This window comes from Ranitomeya variabilis, chromosome 4 (assembly GCF_051348905.1).
Source record: "Ranitomeya variabilis isolate aRanVar5 chromosome 4, aRanVar5.hap1, whole genome shotgun sequence".
Taxonomy (NCBI): Eukaryota; Metazoa; Chordata; class Amphibia; order Anura; family Dendrobatidae; genus Ranitomeya; species Ranitomeya variabilis.
In genome coordinates, this window is record NC_135235.1 from 86,203,501 (window position 1) to 86,229,807 (window position 26,307).

General features: G+C 43.1%; 1 protein-coding gene across 2 annotated transcripts in view; it reads left to right on the forward strand.

Annotated features, from left to right (window-relative positions):
* Positions 1 to 26,307, forward strand: part of PCDH15 (protocadherin related 15) — a 2,374,726-nt gene that overhangs the window by 932,213 nt on the left and 1,416,206 nt on the right. For both annotated transcript variants that reach the window (XM_077258870.1, XM_077258871.1), the window contains 2 exons: positions 4,094 to 4,202; positions 10,416 to 10,528. In XM_077258870.1, the coding sequence (XP_077114985.1) occupies positions 4,094 to 4,202; positions 10,416 to 10,528 (222 nt within the window). The remainder of the gene's footprint in view (positions 1 to 4,093; positions 4,203 to 10,415; positions 10,529 to 26,307) is intronic.

A 26,307-nucleotide genomic window follows, 5' to 3' on the forward strand; every position in this document is an offset into this window, starting at 1 on the left:
TAATGACCGGGCCAATTTTTACAATTCTGACCACTGACCCTTTATGAGGTTATAACTCTGGAACACTTCAACAGATCCCGGTGATTCTGACATTGTTTTCTTGTGACATATTGTACTTCATGACAGTGGTAACATTTCTTTGATATTACCTGCATTTATTTGTGGAAAAAATGGAGATTTGGCAAAAATTTTGAAAATTTTGCAATTTTCTAAATTTGAATTTTTATGCAATTAAATCACAGAGATATGTCACACAAAATATTTAATAAGTAACATTTCCCACATGTCTACTTTACATCAGCACAATTTTGGAACCAATTTTTTTTTGTTACGGAGTTATAAGGGTTAAAAGTTGACCAGCAATTTCTCATTTTTACAACACCATTTTTTTTTAGGGACCACATCTCATTTGAAGTCATTTTGAGGGGTCTATATGATAGAAAATAACCAAATGTGACACTCAAGGTGCTCAAAACCACATTCAAGAAGATTATTAACCCTTCAGGTGTTTCACAGGAATTTTTGGAATGTTTAAATAAAATGAACATTTAACTTTTTTTCACAAAAAATTTACTTCAGCTCCAATTTGTTTTATTTTACCAAGGGTAACAGGAGAAAATGGACCCCAAAGGTTGTTGCACAATTTGTCCTGAGTACGCCGATACCCCATATGTGAGCTTGGAAGCGAAGGAGCGCCATTTGACTTTTCAATGCAAAATTGACTGGAATTGAGACATGACGCCATGTTGTGTTTGGAGAGCCCCTGATGTGCCTAAACATTTAAATCCCCCAAAAGTGACACCATTTTGGAATGTAGACCCCCTTAGGAACTTATTTAGATGTGTGGTGAGCACTTTGACCCATTAAGTGATTCACAGAAGTTTATAATGCAGAGCCGTAAAAATAAAAAATCATATTTTTTCACAAAAATGATCTTTTTGCCCCCAATTTTTTATTTTCCCAAGGGTAAGAGAAAAAATTGGACCACAAATGTTGTTTTCCAATTTGTTCTGAGTTCGCAGATACCCCATATGTGTGGGTAAACCACTGTTTGGGTGCATGGGAGAGCTCGTAAGGGAAGGAGCACCATTTGACTTTTCAATGCAAAATTGACAGGAATTGAGATGGGACGCCATGTTGCGTTTGGAGAGCCACTGATGTGCCTAAACATTGAAACCCCCCACAAGTGACACCATTTTGGAAAGTAGACTGCCTAAGGAACTCATTTAGATGTGTTGTGAGAGCTTTGAACCCCCAAGTGTTTCACTACAGTTTATAACGCAGAGCCTCAAAATAAAAAATCCTTTTTTTTCCACAAAAATTATTTTTTAGCCCCCAGTTTTGTATTTTCCCAAGGGTGACAGGAGAAATTGGACCCCAAAAGTTGTTGTCCAATGTGTCCTGAGTACGCTGATACTCTATATGTTGGGGTAAACCTCTGTTTGGGCGCACGGGAGAGCTCGGAGGGGAAGGAGCACTGTTTTACTTTTTCAACGCAGAATTCGCTGGAATTGAGATCAGACGCCATGTCGCGTTTGGCGAGCCCCTGATGTGCCTAAACAGTGGAAACCCCCAATTATAACTGAAACCCTATTCAAACACATCCCTAACCCTAATCCCAACGGTAACCCTAACCACACCCCTAACCCTGACACATCCCTAACCCTAAGCCCAACCCTATTCCCAACCATAAATGTAATCCAAACCCTAACCCTAACTTTAGCCCCAACCCTAACTGTAGTCTTAACCCAAGCCCCAACCCTAACCCTAGCCCTAACCCTAGCCCTAACCCTTGCCCTAACTCTAACCCTGGCCCTAGCCCAAACCCTAAACCTAGCCCAAACCCTAGCCCTAACCCTATCCCTAACCCTAACCCCAACCCTAGCCCTAACCCTAACCCTAATGGGAAAATGGAAATAAATACATTTTTTTATATTTTAATTTTTCGCTAAATAAGGAGGTGATGAAGGGGGGTTGATTTACTTTTATAGCAGTTTTTTTAGCGGATTTTTATGATTGGCAGCCGTCACACACTGAAAGACGCTTTTTATTGCAAAAATTATTTTTTGCTTTACCAGATTTTGAGAGCTGTAATTTTTCCATATTTTGGTCCACAGAGTCATGTGAGGTCTTTTTTTGCGGGACGAGTTGACATTTTTATTGATAACATTTTTGGGCACATGACATTTTTTGATCGCTTTTTATTCCGACTTTTGTGAGGCAGAATGACCAAAAAACAGCTATTCATGAATTTCTTTTGGGGGAGGCATTTATACCATTCCGCGTTTGGTAAAATGGATAAAGCAGTGTTATTCTTTGGGTCAGTACGATTGCAGTGATACCTCACTTATATCTTTTTTTATGTTTTGGCGCTTTTATACGATAAAAACTATTTTATAGAAAAAATAATTATTTTTGCATCGCTATATTCTGAGGACTATAACTTTTTTATTTTTTCTTTGATGACACTGTATTGTGGCTCGTTTTTTGCAGGACAAGATGACGTTTTCAGCGGTACCATGGTTATTTATATCTGTCTTTTTGATCACGTGTATTCCACTTTTTGTTTGGCGGTATGATAATAAAGCGTTGTTTTTTGCCTCGTTTTTTTTAAAGGGGTTAACTAGTGGGACAGTTTTATAGGTCGGGTCGTTACAGACGCGGCAATACTAAATATGTGTACTTTTATTGTTTTTTTTATTTAGATAAAGAAATGTATTTATAGGAACAATATATATATTTTTGGGGGAATTTTTTTTGTATTATTTTTTTTTACACATGTGATTTTTTTTTTTTTTACACTATAACATTGCACCGTGGAGGGCATCATGTTATAGTGTAAGATCGCTGATCTGACACTTTGCTGTGCACTGTGTCAGATTGGCGATCTGACGTGCACAGCACCTGGAGGCTTCTCGGCGCCTGCTCTGAGCAGGTGCTGTGAAGCCACCTCCCTGCAGGACCCGGATGCCGCGGCCATTTTGGATCCGGGCCTGCTGCAGGGAGGAGGAGGAAAGAGACGCTTGGAGCAACGCGATCACATCGCGTTGCTCCGGGGGTCTCAGGGAAGCCCGCATGGAGCCCCCTCCCTGCGCGATGCTTCCCTATACCGCCAGAACACTGTGATCATGTTTAATCACAGTGTGCCGGGGTTAATGTGCCGGGGGCAGTCCATAACCGCTCCTGGCACATAGTGCCGGATGTCAGCTGCGATATTCAGCTGACACCCGTTCGCGATCGACCGTGCTCCCCCCGTGAGCGTGGCCGATTGCATATGACATACTATCCCATCGGTGGTCATACGGGCCCACCCCACTTCGACGGGATAGTACGTCCAATGTCAGAAAGGGGTTAAGGGTCTCGGAAAATGGCGACACAACCCCCCAATTGTTTTTTTTTTACAAATTTCTGATTTTTTTCACTATTAACATAATAAAAACAGCGGACACGTTTGGTATCGCCATAATCATACTGATGAGTAAAATCATATTGTGAAGTCATTTTTACCCCAAAATGAACAGAAATGTGTTTTTTTTCACAATTTCTCCCCACTTTGATTTTTTCTCAATTTCCAGTACACTATGTCATAAAAATAATGGTGCCAATTAAAAGTAGAATTCATCCAGCAAAAAAAGGCCCTCAAATGTCTATGTGGACAGAAAAATAAAACAGTTATGGCTCTGGGAAGAAACAGTGGAAAAAATGATGACGCCAAAATGTAAATTGGCCACGTCATGAAGGGGTTAAACAATAAAAGGTTGTTTTATTTAATTTATATTATTATTTTTTAAATTCTGATATAATATCAATATTACATCCTGGATGACATCTTTAAAATCCTGCAAATCTAAAGAAGCACGGCCTTTCCCAAGTCTGAAGATGAAATTGTATTACTGATTTTTGCACAGGACATTGTTACCTTGAGATGACCACAAAAGGCTTATGTATACAGTGTAAGTTGTCTGCAAGTACGCAAAACCATTTAATATGCATATTGAATATTGTACACTTGCCAAACAACACTGATTAAAACACATTTGTTGTGGATGCTCTCTGAAACAGAATTTATATATTTATATATTTTTGTTAACAGGTAAGAGTGAATCCAGTTAATGTTACCCCAGCGATACAGGCTGAAGATCAAGACAAGGATATACTGCCAATCTCTGACCGGCCTGGAATACTTTTCTCCATTCTTGTTGGTATGTCATATTTAGCATTAGTGAGTTTATCCGTATTGTAACTATAGAATCATAGTAATGTTTATTGTTATTTTTGCATAGAGTTACATTTATAGCCTCCTAAATGTTATAGAATTGTTCATCATCTAAGAATATGGACATGAAAGTTAATTTCTTTTAATGATATGAGCTAAACCCAATTCTACATTAAAATAGCTAAATTTATGAATGGAAAAATGTGTCATGCTCAAAAGCTGATTGCATTCCCTAGGTGTTTTTCTCTAAAAGTGTTACATTTCGAAAAGAATGTAACTTAGCACTTAAAGCGAACCTGTCGGCAGGATTTTACTATGTAAACTATAGACATTGTCAAGTTGGCACTGTTACACTGATTAAAATTATACCTGGGGTGAATAAAAATTCATCTTGTAGCTCTTATATAACACTTGCTGGAACTTTTCAGCAACTTTTATTGAGATGCCCTTGCTCTAGGGTGGAACTGAAGGCAGAGTCTTATCTTAGAGCTCTAGGCCAGAGAAACAAAGAAGGGACCTGCCCACAGACCACACCCAAAGCACAAGTGCAAAGATATGGGGACATTTCGGTACAAAAAAAAATCAACAGGTTTTTCTACTACTTTTCTATTGCATACTTAAAGGGTTAGACCAAAATCCAAATTAATGTAAAGAAATACACCCGCGCTACCTCGCAGAGAATAGAAACACCTCAGCTGCAAGGAAACAAAACAGGGTGGTGCCACCACTGGAAATGAAAACCAAGAATTGTAAAAACACTTGAATCCGCGCTGGAGGAGTAATGGAGCCAATGACACAATTAAACGATGCTGAAGCCCCCACACACATAGAGAGAGTATGCTAGATCCCCCAGGGGGTGTTGTGTGCCATGCTCACCAGACCACCGTAAATACACTGCAACCAGTGCCGCATTACTAGTACCACGTTACAACAGGTCCTTAACCAATAACTACAATATTGTTGCTGATGACAAGCAGGAACTCACCAGTAGATAGTTGCGGCAACACGTGTCGTGATGGATGTAGTCGTAAGCGGGAAAAGGTGGCCCGGCGTGTAGAGGTATTACCAGAGCGACGGGCGGGCAGAGGGGATCAACCGCACCGCAGCGAGGCGATACAGAAGCTGCGTAGAGCCAGGGAAAGCCCCGGCCGGTAGCGTCCCTGGATACGAGCAAGGAAGGGGGAGTGGCTGGCCCAAGGCTCAGCATGTGATGTCACAACAATAGTACGGGGCAACACAGGGACCAAAAACGACGCGTTTCGAAGGATTAGCGTCCTTCTTCATCAGAGTTGCCGGTCACTGGATGCACCCAGACATATGTACCCCAACCGTTGTCAATCAAAAATATCCGCCCGCCCGTTTAACCCACTGTAATAGCTACTATCATAGTGATACTTCGGTAGAACGCCCCAAACATACACCCGCCGTAGATTCCAATGGTGGAGCATAGAGATACAAAGGATCACTTATACAGTCAAATCTCCAGAATATCATAACAACACTCACGCTAAAAACATGTAGCACTACTGTATATATAAAAATATGTATGTGTTTTACTGATTTAAAAAGGAGCAACACAATTTAGAACTAACTAAACTAAAGAATAAAACGCGAACCTTTATTACAAAAAATATATATATATAAGAGCATAATAAGTTATACATAGTAAGAAAAAACATGATAAAAACTGCGAAGAATAAAAACATATGGCCTATGTTTACCAGGCTACCTCTAGCTGGGATAGGCAAGATTGTAATAGGGCCTTATTACATGTACTTATTACATGGCACTACTAGGCCATCCCTGCAAGAAAACCTGGGTAGTAAATTAAAAACAGTGATGCAGATGAAAAATGCCTAAAAAAGCGTATATTTCTAGCCCATGGTTGAGGCCTTTGGGGGCAAGGCTATCCAGGGAAAAAATCCACTGGGACCCAGACCTGGACATGGCTTTTATTAAATTGCCCCCTCTTAAACTTTGCCTAATCCTTTGAATTCCCAGAAAAGTGACTCCCTTCGTAGATTTATTATGCCTTTCACAAAAATGACGTGAAAGCGGGTGGCCAAGGAAGCCTTTTTGGATGTTCATAAAATGTTCTTTAATCTGGACCATAAGTGGCCCCTTGGTGCGCCCTACATATAGCTTTTTGCATGGACATTCGATTAGATATATAACTTTGGTGGTGGCACAGGTAATAGTGTCTCTGATGGTGAATACATTCGCAGCATCAGAGTCGGTAAAAGTGGAGCGGAATACTTTTTCAGAGGATGTGTTCCGACATCCAAAGCAAAACCCACAAGGAGAAAAACCTGCCCAGATAGTACCAGGGACACCAGCCAGATGTTTATAATTCGAAGCTTGTTTGATAGTGGGAGCTATGATGCTGCCCAAAGATTGGGCCTTCCTAAACACAAATCTCAGTATATCTGGTAAAAGTGCCCCTATGCTTTTGTCCCTTTGGGGCACAGGCCAGTATCTCTGGATAATGGACCTGAATTTGGTATGCCCTGTATGGAATTGGGTAACGAACGGCAACTGTCGGATTTGGTCATGAATAGTATTGGGTTGATAGGTGGATTTCACTCTGTGTATCAGAGAGTCTCTGGGTATCTCTATAACATCCTTCTTTGCTCGTTCTAGCAGTGAACAGGGATATCCTTTGTCTAGAAATTGTTGGGTCAGGATAGCCGAATCTTTATTATAATCCTCCAAGGTGGTACAATTTCGTCTGATTCTCGTTTACTGGCCCTTAGGAATGTTTGCAAGCCAGACCAGAAGATGGCAGCTGGAGATGTCAATAAAACTATTCGAATCCACCTCTTTCCGGTAACACTTGGTTAGAATCTGGCCGTCCTCTATGTATATATTCAGGTCCAAAAAGTTAACATTCGTCATGCTAGTTGTGGGCGTGAATTCAAGTCCAAAACTGTTGTTGTATAGATTTGATATAAATGAATCCAACTCGCTTTTGGGGCCATTCCAGACAAACAACACATCGTCAATGAAGCGATGCCATAAAGCCAGACCTGTGCATAAATTCCCTGAGGAGAAAATACACAACTCTTCCCATTTTTTTTTTCTTCAGACTTGTGGCACTGCCATGGGCACACGGTTTGCCCCTAGCTATGCCAACCTGCTGGTGGCCAAATGGGAAGAGTCACCTCAATGGTAAGTCTGTTGGAAGGAAACAATGTGGCAGAAAACGCTGTACAACGAGAAGAGGTGACCGGACCCTGAGGAAGATTGTGGAGAAGGACCGATTCCAGACCTTGGGGAACCTGAGGAAGCAGTGGACTGAGTCTGGTGTGGAAACATCCAGAGCCACCGTGCACAGGCGTGTGCAGGAAATGGGCTACAGGTGCCGCATTCCCCAGGTAAAGCCACTTTTGAACCATAAACAGCGGCAGAAGCGCCTGACCTGGGCTACAGAGAAGCAGCACTGGACTGTTGCTAAGTGGTCCCAAGTACTTTTTTCTGATTAAAGCAAATTTTGCATGTCATTCGGAAATCAAGGTGCCAGAGTCTGGAGGAAGACTGGGGAGAAGGAAATGCGAAAATTCCTGAAGTCCAGTGTCAAGTACCCAGTCAGTGATGGTGTGGGGTGCCATGTCAGCTGCTGGTGTTGGTCCACTGTGTTTCATCAAGGGCAGGGTCAATGCAGCTAGCTATCAGGAGATTTTGGAGCACTTCATGCTTCCTGGCACCTGCTCACAGTGCCAAAACCACTGGTAAATGGTTTACTGACCATGGTATTACTGTGCTCAATTGGCCTGCCAACTCTCCTGACCTGAACCCCATAGAGAATCTGTGGGATATTGTGAAGAGAAAGTTGAGAGACGCAAGACCCAACACTCTGGATGAGCTTAAGGCCGCTATTGAAGCATCCTGGGCCTCCATAACATCTCAGCAGTGTCACAGGCTGATTGCCTCCATGCCACGCCGCATTGAAGCAGTCATTTCTGCCAAAGGATTCCCGACCAAGTATTGAGTGCATAAATGAACATTATTATTTGATGGTTTTTTTGTTTGTTATTAAAAAACACTTTTATTTGATTGGACGGTTGAAATATGCTAATTTATTGAGACAGGTTTTTTGGGTTATCAGGAGTTGTAGGCCAAAATCATCAGTATTAAAACAATAAAAGACCTGACAAATTTCAGTTGGTGGATAATGAATCTATAATATATGAAAGTTTAATTGTAATCATTACATTATGGTAAATAATGAAATTTAACACTATATGCTAATTTTTTGAGAAGGACCTGTATGTCTGGGTGCATCCAGTGACTGGCAACTCTGATGAAGAAGGACGCTAATCCTTCGAAACGCGTTGGTTTTTGGTCCCTGTGTTGCCCCGTACTATTGTTGTGACGTCACACACTGAGCCTTGGGCCAGCCACTCCCCCTTCCCTGCTCGTATCCAGGGACGCTACTGGCCGGGGCTTTCCCTGGCTCTACACAGCTTCCATATCACCTCGCTGCGGTGCGGTTGATCCCCTCTGCCCACCCGCTGCTCTGGTAATACCTCTACACGCCGGACCACCTTTTCCCACTTAGGACTACATCCATCATGACACGTGTTGCCGCAACTATCTACTGGTGAGTTCCTGCTTGTCATCAGCAACAATATTGTAGTTATTGGTTAAGGACCTGTTGTAACGTGGTACTAGTATTGCGGCACTAGTTGCAGTGTATTTACGATGGTCTGGTGAGCACGGCACACAACACCCCCTGGGGGATCTAGCAAACTGTCTCTCTATGTGTGTTGGGGCTTCAGCATCGTTTAATTGTGTCATTGGCTCCATTACTCCTCCAGCGCGGATTCAAGTGTTTTTACAAAATCCAAATTAATTTTCATTCTGAATTCCTATCTCAGTGAAATAATCTAAAATATTTTCTAATATACTTGAAATATAAATTCCCTGACTACACTATCTGTTTTTCTTTTTCCCAGGCCCCTTTGAGAATCCCAGTGCAATTGATGCATCTTCAGTCGGCAGTCACTGTTGCAGCCCCTGCCTCCTCTATGAAACAAAGCACTATCTGTGATTCTCCTTTCTAGGGCTAGGCTAGTCCCAGCATGAAATGCATTGTGCGATGTGCACAATGACAGGGCACTATCTGTTTCTGGCTCCGATCAGCAGTAACGGGTCATCAAATTAAGCATATTGGCAGAATTCACAGGGTTAGCCCTGCAAGTGACGTAATTGATCTCTGCACGCTTGGTACTCTGTCAACGCGAGTGCACTTATGCTGGTTCATTGCTGCTAATACAAGCCTTCAATAGAAAATGCACTGTATTTTTGTGTAGTGCACATCATGCTGGGACTAGTCTAGCCCCCGAAAAAAGTGTCACTGACACTGTTGATGCTTCAGTTCAGGAAAGGGAAAGTGACTAAAGCCTCTGCCCCCTGGTGACACTTCACTTGAGTATCTCAGCATGCACTGGGACTCTCAAAGAGTCATCACAAAAGAAGTGAAAAAAAGAAAGAATAGCAGCTAGATAGTGTAGTTAGCAAGGAAAGAGAATGTTTAATTCAAGGATATTAGAAAATAGTTTAGACTATGGCACTAAATAGATAGGGATTTAGGACAAAAATGAATTTGTACTTCGGACCACCCCATGCTGTAGATATGTCATTCTTATCTATTTTAATGTTTTTGTTCTTTTTGTTTATTGTTTTTACATTGTCTATGATAGTGTAAGACATATGATGTGTGCTTCCCATGAACTCAGCGTGACATAACACTAATTTTCATATGTTTGATTCAATTGGCAAATATGGGAATGTAATCTATGTTTGCTTATTCTTTCATGTTTCTATATCTTTTGCCGTTCTGCTTTAAATATTTAAAGCCTAATCCCAAGTTATCATCATTGTCATTCATTCTTGCGAGGTATAAATTGCATGCAGCTCGGTCCATTATAGAATAAATGGTTTGATAGGTTATTAAATGCAGAGACAGTATTGAACTGCTGGCATCACATAAAATATTGTAAGTCCCTGATCATATTAAGTTCTGCTTTTTTAAGCTATCTTGCATTTTTATTACCTGTGTGCTAAAATGAATTCATTTATTAACTCTTTGAAATTGACTGAAAGCAGAATACCATATACATAAATGGCTATGGAAGAAACAATCATTATGTTTTGTTTTCTGTCAATTAAGTGTTCAAGACATTGTCTTCTCTTGCAGGCACTCCTGAGGATTATGCACAATATTTCCATATGAATCGTACCACGGCCGTGCTTACTCTTCTGAAGGCAGTAAATAGAGATTTGCACCAGAAATTTGATTTGGTGATTAAGGTAATGTTTTTTCTAATTTCCACTTGAATAACCATTACATCCTAATCAACCTGACTCCTGTAAAAAAATATAATTGCTCTATTAATTTATTTAAGTGCAGTTATTACTTAATTTATTATCTATGATGTATGAAGTACAGTTCTGAGGTTTAAAAACCCATCTGACAGATACATTTAATCAGCTGCAATTTATAAAGTGGTTGTCTATGATCTCATTGTTTTTGAATCTAACATAATTATTTGTAAAGGAAGATATTGGGAGGAATTTATCAATCGTTTTGATCCCTTTTGGTTCCAAAAAAGGCATACATTTTGTCATACTTGATTTTGTAATGTTTTATGACCTTTTTGATACTTTATGCCACTCTTAGTACTTTAAAAAAAAAATGGGTGTAATCTGCCTGTAAACTTATCAGGTCTGGTAATGCTATTAACCTGCAGATATAGGGTTAACTGACATGTTGGTAGAGTTATGAAGCTGGCTGCCACACTCAAAGTGTGCCATCTAGGAAACCATACACTTAATTTCTCCCAGGAGCTGACAGCTTTCAGTCAAACAGGCGTATCCTAAGCTATTACGGTTGAAGATTATAACACTGACAGCTGTGGCTGTAAGCATGCCTTGGAACTGACTGACAGCTCACTCTGCACTGATATACTGCAGAGCTGGCTGTCAGTGCTAGGGCATAATTACTACCGTCACTCTCAGTTTCTCAGTTCTATAAGCTTTGATTATAATTGCTCCTGTTTAACTGAAAGCCGGCGGCTCCTGAGAGAAGTGAAGTAAATTATTTCCTTTCAATACTGCAGCCAAACACCTTTATAACACCATTATCCTGCAGATTAACTTATTGACTTTTTGGTTAACAGTGCTAGAGGACACAACAGGTTCCCTTTAAATGTGAAAATAAGGTTTAAATGAGATTTATGATTTGTAAATTTGTTAAAAAAAATTATACAAGAAGTCGAACAATCTCTACATTATGGCTTGGTGTAAAAAGGGAAAACAATCAGTTCTAGACAGAAGTTTTACATCTAATGATGAGCCAAATATATCAGATAAATTTAACTCAAACAATGGCAAAGTAGCTAAATGCAGAACTGACTTCGAAAAATCCTTCAATGATGAACTCCCTCATTGTGCTTCTTTAAATTTAATTTACTCTGGCATCATAGGTTTGGGTTTTAGACAATCCATGATAACAGTGCATGAGACATGGTGCATTGGAATTATAGAATGGCACCTTATGGTAACTGAAGTCAAATAGAATAGACATTTACATTACCTTTCAAAATGTATTTTGAGCTTTTAGATTGCTCATGGTAATAATGCTTTTTAATTCAAACTCAAAATTGAAGGAAGCTATTCAATAATCACAGTATTTTTTTATTATGTACTTGATTATAAATATTAGTCAAGGAATAGACGTGTTAATATGCCTCAACTTTTCAGTTTTTATAGAAAGGGGTGCTTTTAGGGAGACAGCACAGAAAATTTAGAAAATTTACCTACTTTTTAAATTACCGTATATATTCGAGTATAAGCTGACCCGAGTTTAAGCCGAGACCCTTAACTTTGCCACAAAAACTGGGAAAACTTAATGACTCGAGTATAAGCCTAGGGTGGAAAATGCAGCAGCTACTGGTAAATTTCAAAAATAAAAATAGATACAAATAAAAGTAAAATTAATTGAGATATCTGTATTTTTGAATATCCATATTGAATAAGGAGCCCCATATAATGCTCCATGCAAAATATGCCCCATATATTGCTCCATAAAGTTCATGATGGGCCCCATAAGATGCTCAATATTAAAATATGCCCCATATAATGCTGCACAAAGGTGTATAATGGCCCCATAAGATGCTCCATAGACACATTTGCCCCATACAGTGCTGCATAAAGGTTAATAAGGGCCCCATAAGATGCTCCATAGAGACATTTGCCCCATATAATGCTGCACAAATGTTGATTATGGCCCCATAAGGTGCTCCACAGAGATATTTGCCCCATATAATGCTGCACAAATGTTGATTATGGCCCCATAAGATGCCCCATAGAGATATTTGCCCCATATGCTGTTGCTGCAATATAAAAAAAATTACATACTCACCTCTCGTCGCTCAGGCTCCCAGCACTTGCAATATTCACCAGTCCTCGTTCCACTTCTGGGTGCCGCTGTGTCTTCCGCATCCTCTACACTGACGTTCTGGCAACGGACGCACAGTAACCACGTCATCGCGCCCTCTGACCTGAGCGTCACGACAGAGGACACGGAAGACAAAGTGGCGCCCGGCAGTGGAACGAGGACTGGTGAATATTGCTCAATGCTGCTCACCCTCCAGTGACTAGTCTGAAAATTGCAAGAATACTACCGTATATACTCGAATATAAGCTGACCCGAGTATAAGCCGAGACCCCTAATTTTGCCACAAAAAATGGGAAAACTTATTGATTCGAGTATAATTTTAGGGTGGGAAATGCAATTGGTAAATTTAAAAAATAAAAATAGATACCAATAACAGTAAAATTGATTGAGACATCAATAGGCTAAGTGTTTTTGAATATCCATATTGAATCAAGAGCTCCATATTAAAATATGCTCCATATAATGCTGCATAAAAGGTAAATGATGTCCCATAAGAAGCTCCATAGAATATTATGCCCCATATAATGCTGCACAAAGGTTGATGGCCCCATAAGATGCTCCATGGAATATTATGCCCCATATAATGCTGCACAAAGGTTGATGGCCCCATAAGATGCTCCATAGAATATTATGCCCCATATAATGCTGCACAAAGGTTGATGGCCCCATAGGATGCTCCATAAAATAATGGGTCCCATATAATGCTGCACAAAGGTTGATAGCCTCATAAGATGCACCATAGAATATTATGGCCTATATAATGCTGCACAAAGATTGATGGCCCCATAAGATGCTCCATAGATTAATATGCCCCATATAATGCTGCACAAAGGTTGATGGCCCCATAAGATGCTCCATAAAATAATATTCCCCATTTGCTGCTGCTGTGATTAAAAAAATGACATACTCACCTCTCATCACTGGGAGTCTGGTGCCAGTGTCCTGAGCAAGAGGGGACACCAGCGCGCTATGGTGCCCAGGTGCGGGAGTTGCTGTTGGCTCAGGTCCCCGGCATTTGCAATATTCACCTGTCCCCATTCCACCGCCACAAGACGCTGTGTCTTCCGGGTCTCTGCAGTGACTCTTCAGGCAGAGGGTGCACACTAACCACGTCATCGCACCCTCTGACCTGAACGTCACAGCCAGAGGACGCGGAAGAGAGAGCCTGGCGGTGGAACGAGGACAGGTGAAAATTGCATGGCTCACCCTCCACCATCATACCCACCCCCCCGGTGCGGTCCCTGTTTCTCAAATAGTCTCTGGCACGCACTGACAGCTTGTTCCCGTGTTCAGTGGTCACATGGTACTGCTCATTAAAGTAATGAATATGGGAGTGGAGTCACGTCCATATTCATCACTAGCACGTGACCATTGAACACAGGAAGAGCTGTGGGCACCGGAGACCATCGGAGAAGTAGGGAAGTGCAGAGACCATGCTGGAGCAGATGAGTATGATGTGACAGCCACCACTCCTGCCACTCCCACTCCTGTTGTGAATTCCATTCTCGGACTCCCTCCTGTGGTCATGAATGATACTTTGGTGAGTTCTGTCCTTGGACTCCCTCTAGTGGCTTTGAGTGGAACTGCTGGTCCTTGAGGTTGGCTTTCTTAGCTGCCCTCGTTTATTGCTATGCTGGCTTTTCTATTTAACTCCACTCTGATCGTTACTTCATGCCAGCTGTCAATGTCTCAGTATTGGTTCAGATCTCTCTTGGGCTTCTCAGATGACCTGTCTACTCCAGCAGAAGCTAAGTTCCTGCTAGTTCATTTGTTGTTACTGCTTTCTGAATATATTTCTTAGATTGCTATTTCTAGTCCAACTTGCTATCATGATATTTCCTTGCTAGCTGGAAGCTCTGGGGGTGCAGACTTGCACCTCCACACCGTGAGTTGGTGTGGAGGTCTTTTTGCATACTCTGCGTGGTTTTTGTAGTTTTTTGTGCTGACCGCATAGTTCCCTTTTCTATCCTCTGACTATTTAGTGAAGACTGGCCTCCTTTGCTAAAACCTGTTTCATTGCTGTGTTTGTGACTTTCCTCTAAACTCACAGTCAATACATGTGGGGGGCTGCCTTTTCCTTTGGGGAATTTCTCTGAGGCAGGGTAAGGCTGCTGTTTCTATCTTTAGGGGTAGTTAGCTCTTAGGCTGTGAAGAGGCGTCTAGGGAGAGTTAGGTATGCTCCACGGCTATTTCTAGTGTGCGTGATAGGAGTAGGGTTTGCGGTCAGCAGAGCTCCCACTTCCCCAGAGCTTGTCCCGATTGCTAGTTTAACCATCAGGTCATTCCGGGTGCACCTAACCACCAGGTCCATAACAGTACAGCTGGCCCACAAAGTGTTAATGCATCTCAAAAGAGGGATAAGAGAAGTTCTGAAACCATTTTTTTTTCTTTGCAGTGTGTTTTGTCTTTTTTTTTCCCCTTAACCTCTGGGTGGTTCAGGACTCAGGTGTAGATATGGATATTCAAGGTCTGTCCTCTTGTGTAGAGCAACTCACTGCAAGGGTGCAAAGCATTCAAGATTATGTAGTTCAGAATCCGATTTTAGAGCCTAGAATTCCAATTCCTGATTTGTTTTCTGGGGATAGATCTAAGTTTCTGAATTTCAAAAATAATTGTAAACTGTTTCTTGCTTTGAAACCCCGCTCCTCTGGTGACCCCATTCAGCAAGTCAAAATTATTATTTCTTTTTTACGTGGCGACCCTCAAGACTGGGCATTCTCCCTTGCGCCAGGAGATCCTGCATTGCTTAATGTAGATGCGTTTTTTCTGGCGCTTGGATTGCTTTATGACGAACCGAATTCAGTGGATCAGGCAGAGAAAATCTTGCTGGCTTTGTGTCAGGGTCAGGATGAAGCGGAGGTATATTGCCAGAAGTTTAGAAAATGGTCTGTGCTTACTCAATGGAATGAGTGTGCCCTGGCAGCAATTTTTAGAAAGGGTCTTTCTGAAGCCCTTAAGGATGTTATGGTGGGGTTTCACACCCGCCTGCTGGTTTGAATGAGTCAATGTCCTTGGCCATTCAAATTGATCGGCGTTTGCGCGAGCGCAAAGTTGTGCACCATTTGGCAGTGTCCTCGGAGCAGAGGCATGAGCCTATGCAATGTGATAGGACTTTGACCAGAGCTGAACGGCAAGAACACAGACGTCAGAATGGGCTGTGTTTTTACTGTGGTGACTCCACTCATGCTATCTCTGAGTGTCCTAAGCGCACTAAGCGGTTTGCTAGGTCTGTCACCATTGGTACTATACAGCCTAAATTTCTTTTGTCTGTTACTCTGATTTGCTCTTTGTCGTCCTACTCTGTTATGGCATTTGTGGATTCGGGCGCTGCCCTGAATTTGATGGACTTGGAGTTTGCCAGGCGCTGTGGTTTTTGCTTGGAGCCTTTGCAGTATCCTATTCCATTAAGGGGAATTGATGCTACGCCTTTGGCCAAGAATAAACCTCAGTATTGGACTCAGTTGACTGTTGTGAAATTGGATTTTGGGCTCCCCCGGTGGCCACTGGTGGAATTGAACTGGTGTGCATCATCCTGTCTGTTCACCTGTTTCCATCAGGATGTGGGAGTCGCTATTTAGCCTTGCTCCTCTGTCACTTCCATGCCGGTCAACATTGTAATCAGAAGCCTTTCTGTGCATGTTCCTGCTGCTAGACAACTCCCAGCTAAGTTGGACTTAGTCCTTGTTTGTTTTTGCATTTTGTTCCAGTTCACAGCTGTAGTTTCGTTTCTGTGTCTGGAAAGCTCTTGTGATCTGAAATTGCCACTCTGATGTTATGAGTTAATACTAGAGTCTTAAAGTAATTTCAGGATGGTATTTTGATAGGGTTTTCAGCTGACCATGAAAGTGCCCTTTCTGTCTTCCTGCTATCTAGTAAGCGGACCTCAATTTTGCTAAACCTATTTTCATACTACGTTTGTCATTTCATCTAAAATCACCGCCAATATTTGTGGGGGCCTCTGTCTGCCTTTCGGGGAAATTTCTCTAGAGGTGAGCCAGGACTATATTTTCCTCTGCCAGGATTAGTTAGTCCTCCGGCCGGCGCTGGGCGTCTAGGGATAAAACGCAGGCTACGCTACCCGGCTACTGTTAGTTGTGCGGCAGGTTTAGTTCATGGTCAGTTTAGTTTCCATCCTTCCAAGAGCTAGTTCTTATGTTTGCTGGGCTATGTTCTCTTGCCATTGAGAACCATAACAGTTTGACCGGCCCACAAAGGGTTAAATTAATTGACAGAGAAAGGAGAGAAAAGAGAAGTCTGCTGAAGATTTTTTTTTTTTTTTTTCTCAGTTCTGAGTGTGCTTGTAATTGAATCTCTTGCAAGTCTGCCTATATTGCAGCCTTTCTCTCTCTCTCTCCTTCTAATCCTGGAATGGCTCTGTGTTCACCTGTTTAAAATGGATATTCAGAGTTTAGCTGCAGGTTTGAATAATCTCACCACGAAAGTTCAAAACTTACAAGATTTTGTTGTTCATGTTCCTATATCTGAACCTAGAATTCCTTTGCCTGAATTTTTCTCGGGGAATAGATCTTGCTTTCAAAATTTCAAAAATAATTGCAAGTTGTTTTTGTCCCTGAAATCTCGCTCTGCTGGAGATCCTGCTCAGCAGGTCAGGATTGTGATTTCTTTGCTCCGGGGCGACCCTCAGGATTGGGCTTTTGAATTGGCTCCAGGGGATCCTGCGTTGCTCAATGTGGATGCGTTTTTTCTGGCCTTGGGGTTGCTTTATGAGGAACCTCAGTTAGAACTTCAGGCGGAAAAGGCCTTGATGTCCCTATCTCAGGGGCAAGACGAAGCTGAAATATACTGCCAGAAATTCCGTAAATGGGCTGTGCTTACTCAGTGGAATGAGTGCGCCCTGGCGGCGAATTTCAGAGAGGGTCTCTCTGATGCCATTAAGGATGTTATGGTGGGGTTCCCTGTGCCTGCGGGTCTGAATGAGTCCATGACAATGGCTATCCAGATCGATAGGCGTCTGCGGGAGCGCAAACCTGTGCACCATTTGGCGGTGTCTACTGAGAAGACGCCAGAGAATATGCAATGTGATAGAATTCTGTCCAGAAGTGAACGGCAGAATTTTAGACGAAAAAATGGGTTGTGCTTCTATTGCGGTGATTCAACTCATGTTATATCAGCATGCTCTAAGCGTACTAAGAAGCTTGATAAGTCTGTTTCAATTGGCACTTTACAGTCTAAGTTTATTCTATCTGTGACCCTGATTTGTTCTTTATCATCTATTACCGCGGATGCCTATGTCGACTCTGGCGCCGCTTTGAGTCTTATGGATTGGTCCTTTGCCAAACGCTGTGGGTATGATTTGGAGCCTCTTGAAACTCCTATACCCCTGAAGGGGATTGACTCCACCCCATTGGCTAGCAATAAACCACAATACTGGACACAAGTAACTATGCGGATTAATCCGGATCACCAGGAGATTATTCGCTTTCTTGTGCTGTATAACCTACATGATGTGTTGGTGCTTGGATTGCCATGGCTGCAATCTCATAACCCAGTCCTTGACTGGAAAGCTATGTCTGTGTTAAGCTGGGGATGTAAGGGGACGCATGGGGACGTACCTGTGGTTTCCATTTTATCATCTATTCCCTCTGAGATTCCTGAATTCTTGACTGAATATCGTGACGTTTTTGAAGAACCTAAGCTTGGTTCATTACCTCCGCACCGGGAGTGCGATTGTGCCATAGATTTGATTCCGGGTAGTAAATACCCTAAGGGTCGTTTATTTAATCTGTCTGTGCCTGAACATGCTGCTATGCGAGAATATATAAAGGAGTCCTTGGAAAAGGGACATATTCGTCCTTCGTCATCTCCCTTAGGAGCCGGTTTTTTCTTTGTGGCTAAGAAAGATGGCTCTTTGAGGCCGTGCATTGATTATCGGCTTTTGAATAAAATCACGGTTAAATATCAATATCCGTTGCCACTGCTGACTGATTTGTTTGCTCGCATAAAGGGGGCCAAGTGGTTCTCTAAGATAGATCTTCGTGGGGCGTATAATTTGGTGCGAATTAAGCAGGGGGATGAGTGGAAAACCGCATTTAATACGCCCGAGGGCCACTTTGAGTATTTGGTGATGCCTTTTGGTCTTTCAAATGCCCCTTCAGTCTTTCAGTCCTTTATGCATGACATTTTCCGTGATTATTTGGATAAATTTATGATTGTGTATCTGGATGATATTTTGATTTTTTCGGATGACTGGGACTCTCATGTCCAGCAGGTCAGGAGGGTTTTTCAGGTTTTGCGGTCTAATTCCTTGTGTGTGAAGGGTTCTAAGTGCGTTTTTGGGGTTCAAAAGATTTCCTTTTTGGGATATATTTTTTCCCCCTCTTCCATCGAGATGGATCCTGTCAAGGTTCAGGCTATTTGTGATTGGACGCAACCCTCTTCTCTTAAGAGTCTTCAGAAATTTTTGGGCTTTGCTAACTTTTATCGTCGATTTATTGCTGGTTTTTCTGATGTTGTTAAACCATTGACTGATTTGACTAAGAAGGGTGCTGATGTTGCTGATTGGTCCCCTGCTGCTGTGGAGGCCTTTCGGGAGCTTAAGCGCCGCTTTTCTTCCGCCCCTGTGTTGCGTCAGCCTGATGTTGCTCTTCCTTTTCAGGTTGAGGTCGACGCTTCTGAAATCGGAGCTGGGGCGGTTTTGTCGCAGAGAAGTTCCGATTGCTCCGTGATGAGACCTTGTGCTTTTTTCTCGCGTAAATTTTCGCCCGCCGAGCGGAATTATGATGTTGGGAATCGGGAGCTTTTGGCCATGAAGTGGGCTTTTGAGGAGTGGCGTCATTGGCTTGAGGGGGCTAGACATCAGGTGGTGGTATTGACTGACCACAAAAATCTAATTTATCTTGAGTCCGCCAGACGCCTGAATCCTAGACAGGCGCGCTGGTCGTTGTTTTTCTCTCGGTTTAATTTTGTGGTGTCCTACCTGCCGGGTTCTAAGAATGTTAAGGCGGATGCCCTTTCTAGGAGTTTTGAGCCTGACTCCCCTGGTAATTCTGAATCTACAGGTATCCTTAAGGATGGAGTGATATTGTCTGCCGTTTCTCCAGACCTGCGGCGGGCCTTGCAGGAGTTTCAGGCGGATAGACCTGATCGTTGCCCACCTGGTAGACTGTTTGTTCCTGATGATTGGACCAGTAAAGTCATTTCTGAGGTTCATTCTTCTGCGTTGGCAGGTCATCCTGGAATCTTTGGTACCAGGGATTTGGTGGCAAGGTCCTTCTGGTGGCCTTCCCTGTCTCGAGATGTGCGAGGCTTCGTGCAGTCTTGTGACGTTTGTGCTCGGGCCAAGCCTTGTTGTTCTCGGGCTAGTGGATTGTTGTTGCCCTTGCCTATCCCGAAGAGGCCCTGGACGCACATCTCGATGGATTTTATTTCGGATCTTCCTGTTTCTCAGAAGATGTCTGTCATCTGGGTGGTGTGTGATCGTTTCTCTAAGATGGTCCATTTGGTTCCCCTGCCTAAGTTGCCTTCTTCTTCCGAGTTGGTTCCTCTGTTTTTTCAAAATGTGGTCCGTTTGCATGGTATTCCGGAGAATATCGTTTCTGACAGAGGTACCCAATTCGTGTCTAGATTTTGGCGAGCATTCTGTGCTAGGATGGGCATAGATTTGTCTTTCTCGTCTGCTTTCCATCCTCAGACTAATGGCCAGACCGAGCGGACGAATCAGACCTTGGAGACATATTTGAGGTGTTTTGTGTCTGCAGATCAGGATGATTGGGTTGCTTTTTTGCCTTTAGCGGAGTTTGCCCTCAATAATCGGGCCAGTTCTGCCACCTTGGTGTCTCCCTTTTTCTGTAATTCGGGGTTTCATCCTCGATTTTCTTCTGGTCAGGTGGAATCTTCGGATTGTCCTGGAGTGGATGCTGTGTTGGAGAGGTTGCATCAGATTTGGGGGCAGGTAGTGGACAATTTGAAGTTGTCCCAGGAGAAGACTCAGCTTTTTGCCAACCGCCGGCGTCGGGTTGGTCCTCGGCTTTGTGTTGGGGACTTGGTGTGGTTGTCTTCTCGTTTTGTCCCTATGAGGGTTTCTTCTCCCAAGTTTAAGCCTCGGTTCATCGGCCCGTACAAGATATTGGAGATTCTTAACCCTGTGTCCTTCCGTTTGGACCTCCCTGCATCTTTTTCTATTCATAATGTTTTTCATCGGTCATTATTGCGCAGGTATGAGGTACCGGTTGTGCCTTCCGTTGAGCCTCCTGCTCCGGTGTTGGTTGAGGGCGAGTTGGAGTACGTTGTGGAAAAAATCTTGGACTCCCGTGTTTCCAGACGGAAACTCCAGTATCTGGTCAAATGGAAGGGATACGGTCAGGAGGATAATTCTTGGGTGACTGCCTCTGATGTTCATGCCTCCGATTTGGTCCGTGCCTTTCATAGGGCTCATCCTGATCGCCCTGGTGGTTCTGGTGAGGGTTCGGTGCCCCCTCCTTGAGGGGGGGGTACTGTTGTGAAATTGGATTTTGGGCTCCCCCAGTGGCCACTGGTGGAATTGAACTGGTGTGAATCATCCTCTCTGTTCACCTGTTTCCATCAGGATGTGGGAGTCGCTATTTAGCCTTGCTCCTCTGTCACTTCCATGCCGGTCAACATTGTAATCAGAAGCCTTTCTGTGCATGTTCCTGCTGCTAGACAACTCCCAGCTAAGTTGGACTTAGTCCTTGTTTGTTTTTGCATTTTGTTCCAGTTCACAGCTGTAGTTTCGTTTCTGTGTCTGGAAAGCTCTTGTGATCTGAAATTGCCACTCTGATGTTATGAGTTAATACTAGAGTCTTAAAGTAATTTCAGGATGGTATTTTGATAGGGTTTTCAGCTGACCATGAAAGTGCCCTTTCTGTCTTCCTGCTATCTAGTAAGCGGACCTCAATTTTGCTAAACCTATTTTCATACTACGTTTGTCATTTCATCTAAAATCACCGCCAATATTTGTGGGGGCCTCTGTCTGCCTTTCGGGGAAATTTCTCTAGAGGTGAGCCAGGACTATATTTTCCTCTGCCAGGATTAGTTAGTCCTCCGGCCGGCGCTGGGCGTCTAGGGATAAAACGCAGGCTACGCTACCCGGCTACTGTTAGTTGTGCGGCAGGTTTAGTTCATGGTCAGTTTAGTTTCCATCCTTCCGAGAGCTAGTTCTTATGTTTGCTGGGCTATGTTCTCTTGCCATTGAGAACCATAACAGTTGACCATGTGCATGGCTCCTGCACATCAGGAAGATATTTGCTTTTTGGTGTTGCATAATTTGCATGATGTGGTCGTGTTGGGTTTGCCATGGCTACAGGTTCATAATCCAGTATTGGATTGGAAATCAATGTCTGTGTCTAGTTGGGGTTGTCAAGGGGTACATGGCAATGTTCCGTTGATGTCAATTTCTTCTTCCACTCCTTCTGAAGTCCCTGAGTTCTTGTCGGATTACCGGGATGTATTTGATGAACCTAAATCTAGTGCTCTACCTCCTCATAGGGATTGTGATTGTGCTATTAATTTGATTCCTGGTAGTAAGTTCCCTAAGGGCCGACTTTTCAATTCATCTGTGCCAGAACACGCCGCTATGCGGAGTTATATAAAGGAGTCCTTGGAAAACAGTTGGGAGCAGGGTTCTTTTTTGTGGCCAAGAAGGATGGTTCTCTGAGACCTTGTATAGATTACCGCCTTCTCAATAAAATCACGGTCAAATTTCAGTACCCTTTGCCTCTGCTGTCAGATTTATTTGCTCGGATTAAGGGGGCTAGTTGGTTCACCAAGATAGATCTTCGAGGGGCGTATAACCTTGTGCGTATTAAACAGGGCGATGAATGGAAAACAGCATTTAATATGCCCGAGGGCCATTTTGAGTACCTGGTGATGCATTTAGGGCTTTCTAATGCTCCATCTGTGTTTCAGTCCTTTATGCATGACATCTTCCGAAAGTATCTGGATAGATTCTTGATTGTATATTTGGATGATATTTTGGTCTTTTCGGATGATTGGGAGTCTCATGTGAAGCAGGTCAGAATGGTATTCCAGGTCCTTCGTGCTAATTCCCTGTTTGTGAAGGGGTCTAAATGTCTCTTCGGAGTTCAGAAGGTTTCCTTTTTGGGCTTCATTTTTTCCCCTTCTACTATCGATATGGATCCTGTTAAAGTTCAGGCCATTTATGATTGGACTCAACCTACATCTGTGAAGAGCCTTCAGAAATTCCTGGGCTTTGCTAATTTTTACCGTCGCTTCATCGCTAACTTTTCTAGTGTGGTTAAACCTTTGACTGATTTGACAAAGAAAGGTGCTGATGTGGTGAATTGGTCCTCTGCGGCCGTTGAGGCTTTTCAGGAGTTGAAACGTCGCTTTTCGTCAGCCCCTGTGTTGTGTCAGCCAGATGTTTTGCTCCCTTTTCAGGTCGAGGTTGATGCTTCTGAGATTGGAGCAGGGGCTGTTTTGTCTCAAAGAAGTTCTGATTGCTCTGTGATGAAGCCATGTGCTTTTTTTCTAGAAAGTTTTCGCCTGCTGAGCGTAATTATGATGTTGGCAATCGGGAGTTGCTGGCTATGAAGTGGGCATTCGAGGAGTGGCGACATTGGCTTGAGGGAGCCAAGCACCGCGTGGTGGTCTTGACGGATCACAAGAATCTTACTTATCTCGAGTCTGCCAAGCGGTTGAATCCTAGAAAGGCTCGATGGTCGCTGTTTTTCTCCCATTTCGATTTTGTGGTCTCCTACCTTCCAGATACTAAGAATGTGAAGGCTGATGCCCTTTCTAGGAGTTTTGTGCCTGATTCTCCGGGAGACCCTGAGCCGGCTGGGATTCTCAAAGAGGGGGTAATTCTGTCTGCCATCTCCCCTGATTTGCGGCGGGTGCTGCAGGAGTTTCAGGCTGATAGGCCTGACCGTTGTCCAGCGGAGAAACTGTTTGTCCCGGATAGATGGACTAGTAGAGTTATTTCAGAGGTTCATTGTTTGGTGTTGGCTGGTCATCCTGGGACTTTTGGTACCAGAGATTTGGTGGCTGAGTCCTTCTGGTGGCCTTCCTTGTCACGGGATGTGCGTCCTGTGGGACTTGTGCTCGGGCCAAGCCCTGCTGTTCTCGTGCCAGTGGGTTACTTTTGCCCTTGCTGGTCCCGAAAAGGCCCTGGATGCACATTTCCATGGATTTTATTTCTGATATTGCTGTCTCTCAAAGGATGTCTGTCATCTGGGTGGTCTGTGATCGCTTTTCTAAGATGGTCCATTTGGTACCCCTGCCTAAATTACCTTCCTCCTCTGATTTGGTTCCATTATTTTTTCAACATGTGGTTCGTTTGCATGGCATTCCGGAGAACATTGTGTCTGACAGAGGTTCCCAGTTTGTCTCTAGGTTTTGGCGGTCTTTTTGTGCGAAGATGGGCATTGATTTGTCTTTTTCTTCGGCTTTCCATCCTCAGACAAAAAGCCAAACCGAACTAACCAATCAGACTTTGGAAACCTATCTGAGATGCTTTGTTTCTGCTGATCAGGATGATTGGGTGACCTTCTTGCCTTTGGCTGAGTTCGCCCTTAATAATCGGGCTAGTTCTGCTACTTTGGTTTCGCCTTTTTATTGCAATTCTGGTTTTCATCCTCGTTTTTCTTCAGGGCAGGTTGAGCCTTCTGACTGTCCTGGTGTGGATTCTGTGGTGGACAAGTTGCAGCAAATTTGGACTCACGTAGTGGACAATTTGACGTTGTCCCAGGAGAAGGCTCTATGTTTCGCTAACCGCCGTCGCTGTGTTGGTCCCCGACTTCGTGTTGGGGATTTGGTTTGGTTGTCTTCTCGTTTTGTTCCTATGAAGGTTTCTTCTCCTAAGTTTAAGCCTCGTTTCATTGGTCCTTATAAGATTTCTGAAATCCTCAATCCTGTCTCATTTCGTTTGGTCCTTCCAGCTTCTTTTGCCATCCATAATGTGTTCCATAGGTCGTTGTTGCGGAGATATGTGGCGACTATGGTTCCCTCCGTTGATCCTCCTGCTCCGGTGTTGGTCGAGGGGGAGTTGGAGTATGTGGTAGAGAAGATTTTGGATTCTCGTATTTCAAGACGGAAGCTTCAGTACCTGGTTAAATGGAAGGGCTATGGTCAGGAGGATAATTCCTGGGTTGTTGCCTCCGATGTCCATGCTGCCAATTTAGTTTGTGCCTTTCATTTGGCTCATCCTGATCGGCCTGGGGGCCCTGGTGAGGGTTTGGTGACCCCTCCTCAAGGGGGGGGTACTGTTGTGAATTCCGTTCTCGGACTCCCTCCTGTGGTCATGAATGATACTTTGGCGAGTTCTGTCCTTGGACTCCCTCTAGTGGCTTTGAGTGGAACTGCTGGTCCTTGAGGTTGGCTTTCTCAGCTGCCCTCGTTTATTGCTATGCTGGCTTTCCTATTTAACTCCACTCTGATCGTTACTTCATGCCAGCTGTCAATGTCTCAGTATTGGTTCAGATCTCTCTTGGACTTCTCAGATGACCTGTCTACTCCAGCAGAAGCTAAGTTCCTGCTAGTTCATTTGTTGTTACTGCTTTCTGAATATATTTCTTAGATTGCTATTTCTAGTCCAACTTGCTATCATGATATTTCCTTGCTAGCTGGAAGCTCTGGGGGTGCAGACTTGCACCTCCACACCGTGAGTCGGTGTGGAGGTCTTTTTGCATACTCTGCATGGTTTTTGTAGTTTTTTGTGCTGACCGCATAGTTCCCTTTTCTATCCTCTGACTATTTAGTGAAGACTAGCCTCCTTTGCTAAAACTTGTTTCATTCCTGTGTTTGTGACTTTCCTCTAAACTCACAGTCAATACATGTGGGGGGCTGCCTTTTCCTTTGGGGAATTTCTCTGAGGCAGGGTAAGGCTTCTGTTTCTATCTTTAGGGGTAGTTAGCTCTTAGGCTGTGAAGAGGCGTCTATAGGGAGAGTTAGGTATGCTCCACGGCTATTTCTAGTGTGTGTGATAGGAGTAGGGTTTGCGGTCAGCAGAGCTCCCACTTCCCCAGAGCTTGTCCCGATTGCTAGTTTAACCATCAGGTCATTCCGGGTGCACCTAACCACCAGGTCCATAACACACTCCCCCGCCGACCCCCTGGGACAATGACTCGAGTATAAGCTGAGAGGGACACTTTTAGCCTAAAAAAAATAAGCTGAAAATCTTGGCTTATACACGAGTGTATACAGTAATTTTGTGTCTTGATAAAGGTTGTGATATATAAAAATTATAATTTTAAAAAATATATTTCATTAAAAAAATCCTGAGTTAAACAATAGCTATTTTTTATGATATTCCCTTTAAAAATCCAGGTGCAATTCACAGCTGTTCTTTTCAAAAGTGTATTCTATATTTTAAAATATAGGTTGTTTTATCGAGATTTTTATACTCCATAGCCTTAATCCTTTTAGTCTAAATGAAAGAGTCTAAAGATGTTCAAAAACTGTCCAATATTGTGTGATGCATAGAAGATATCTAATGTGAACTAGAGGCATAAAAATAGTTTTAGAACTAGAAGGTGGATAAAATCTAGTGGGATAACTCCAAATCTATAGCTATGTTGGGGGGGGGGAGATGGTTCAAGAACAATGGGCATTGTCACTGCAGAACACATAATATACTTTTAATCCTGAAACTTTTAGTCTTGAAACTAAAAAAATACAACCCATTGAATTAGTT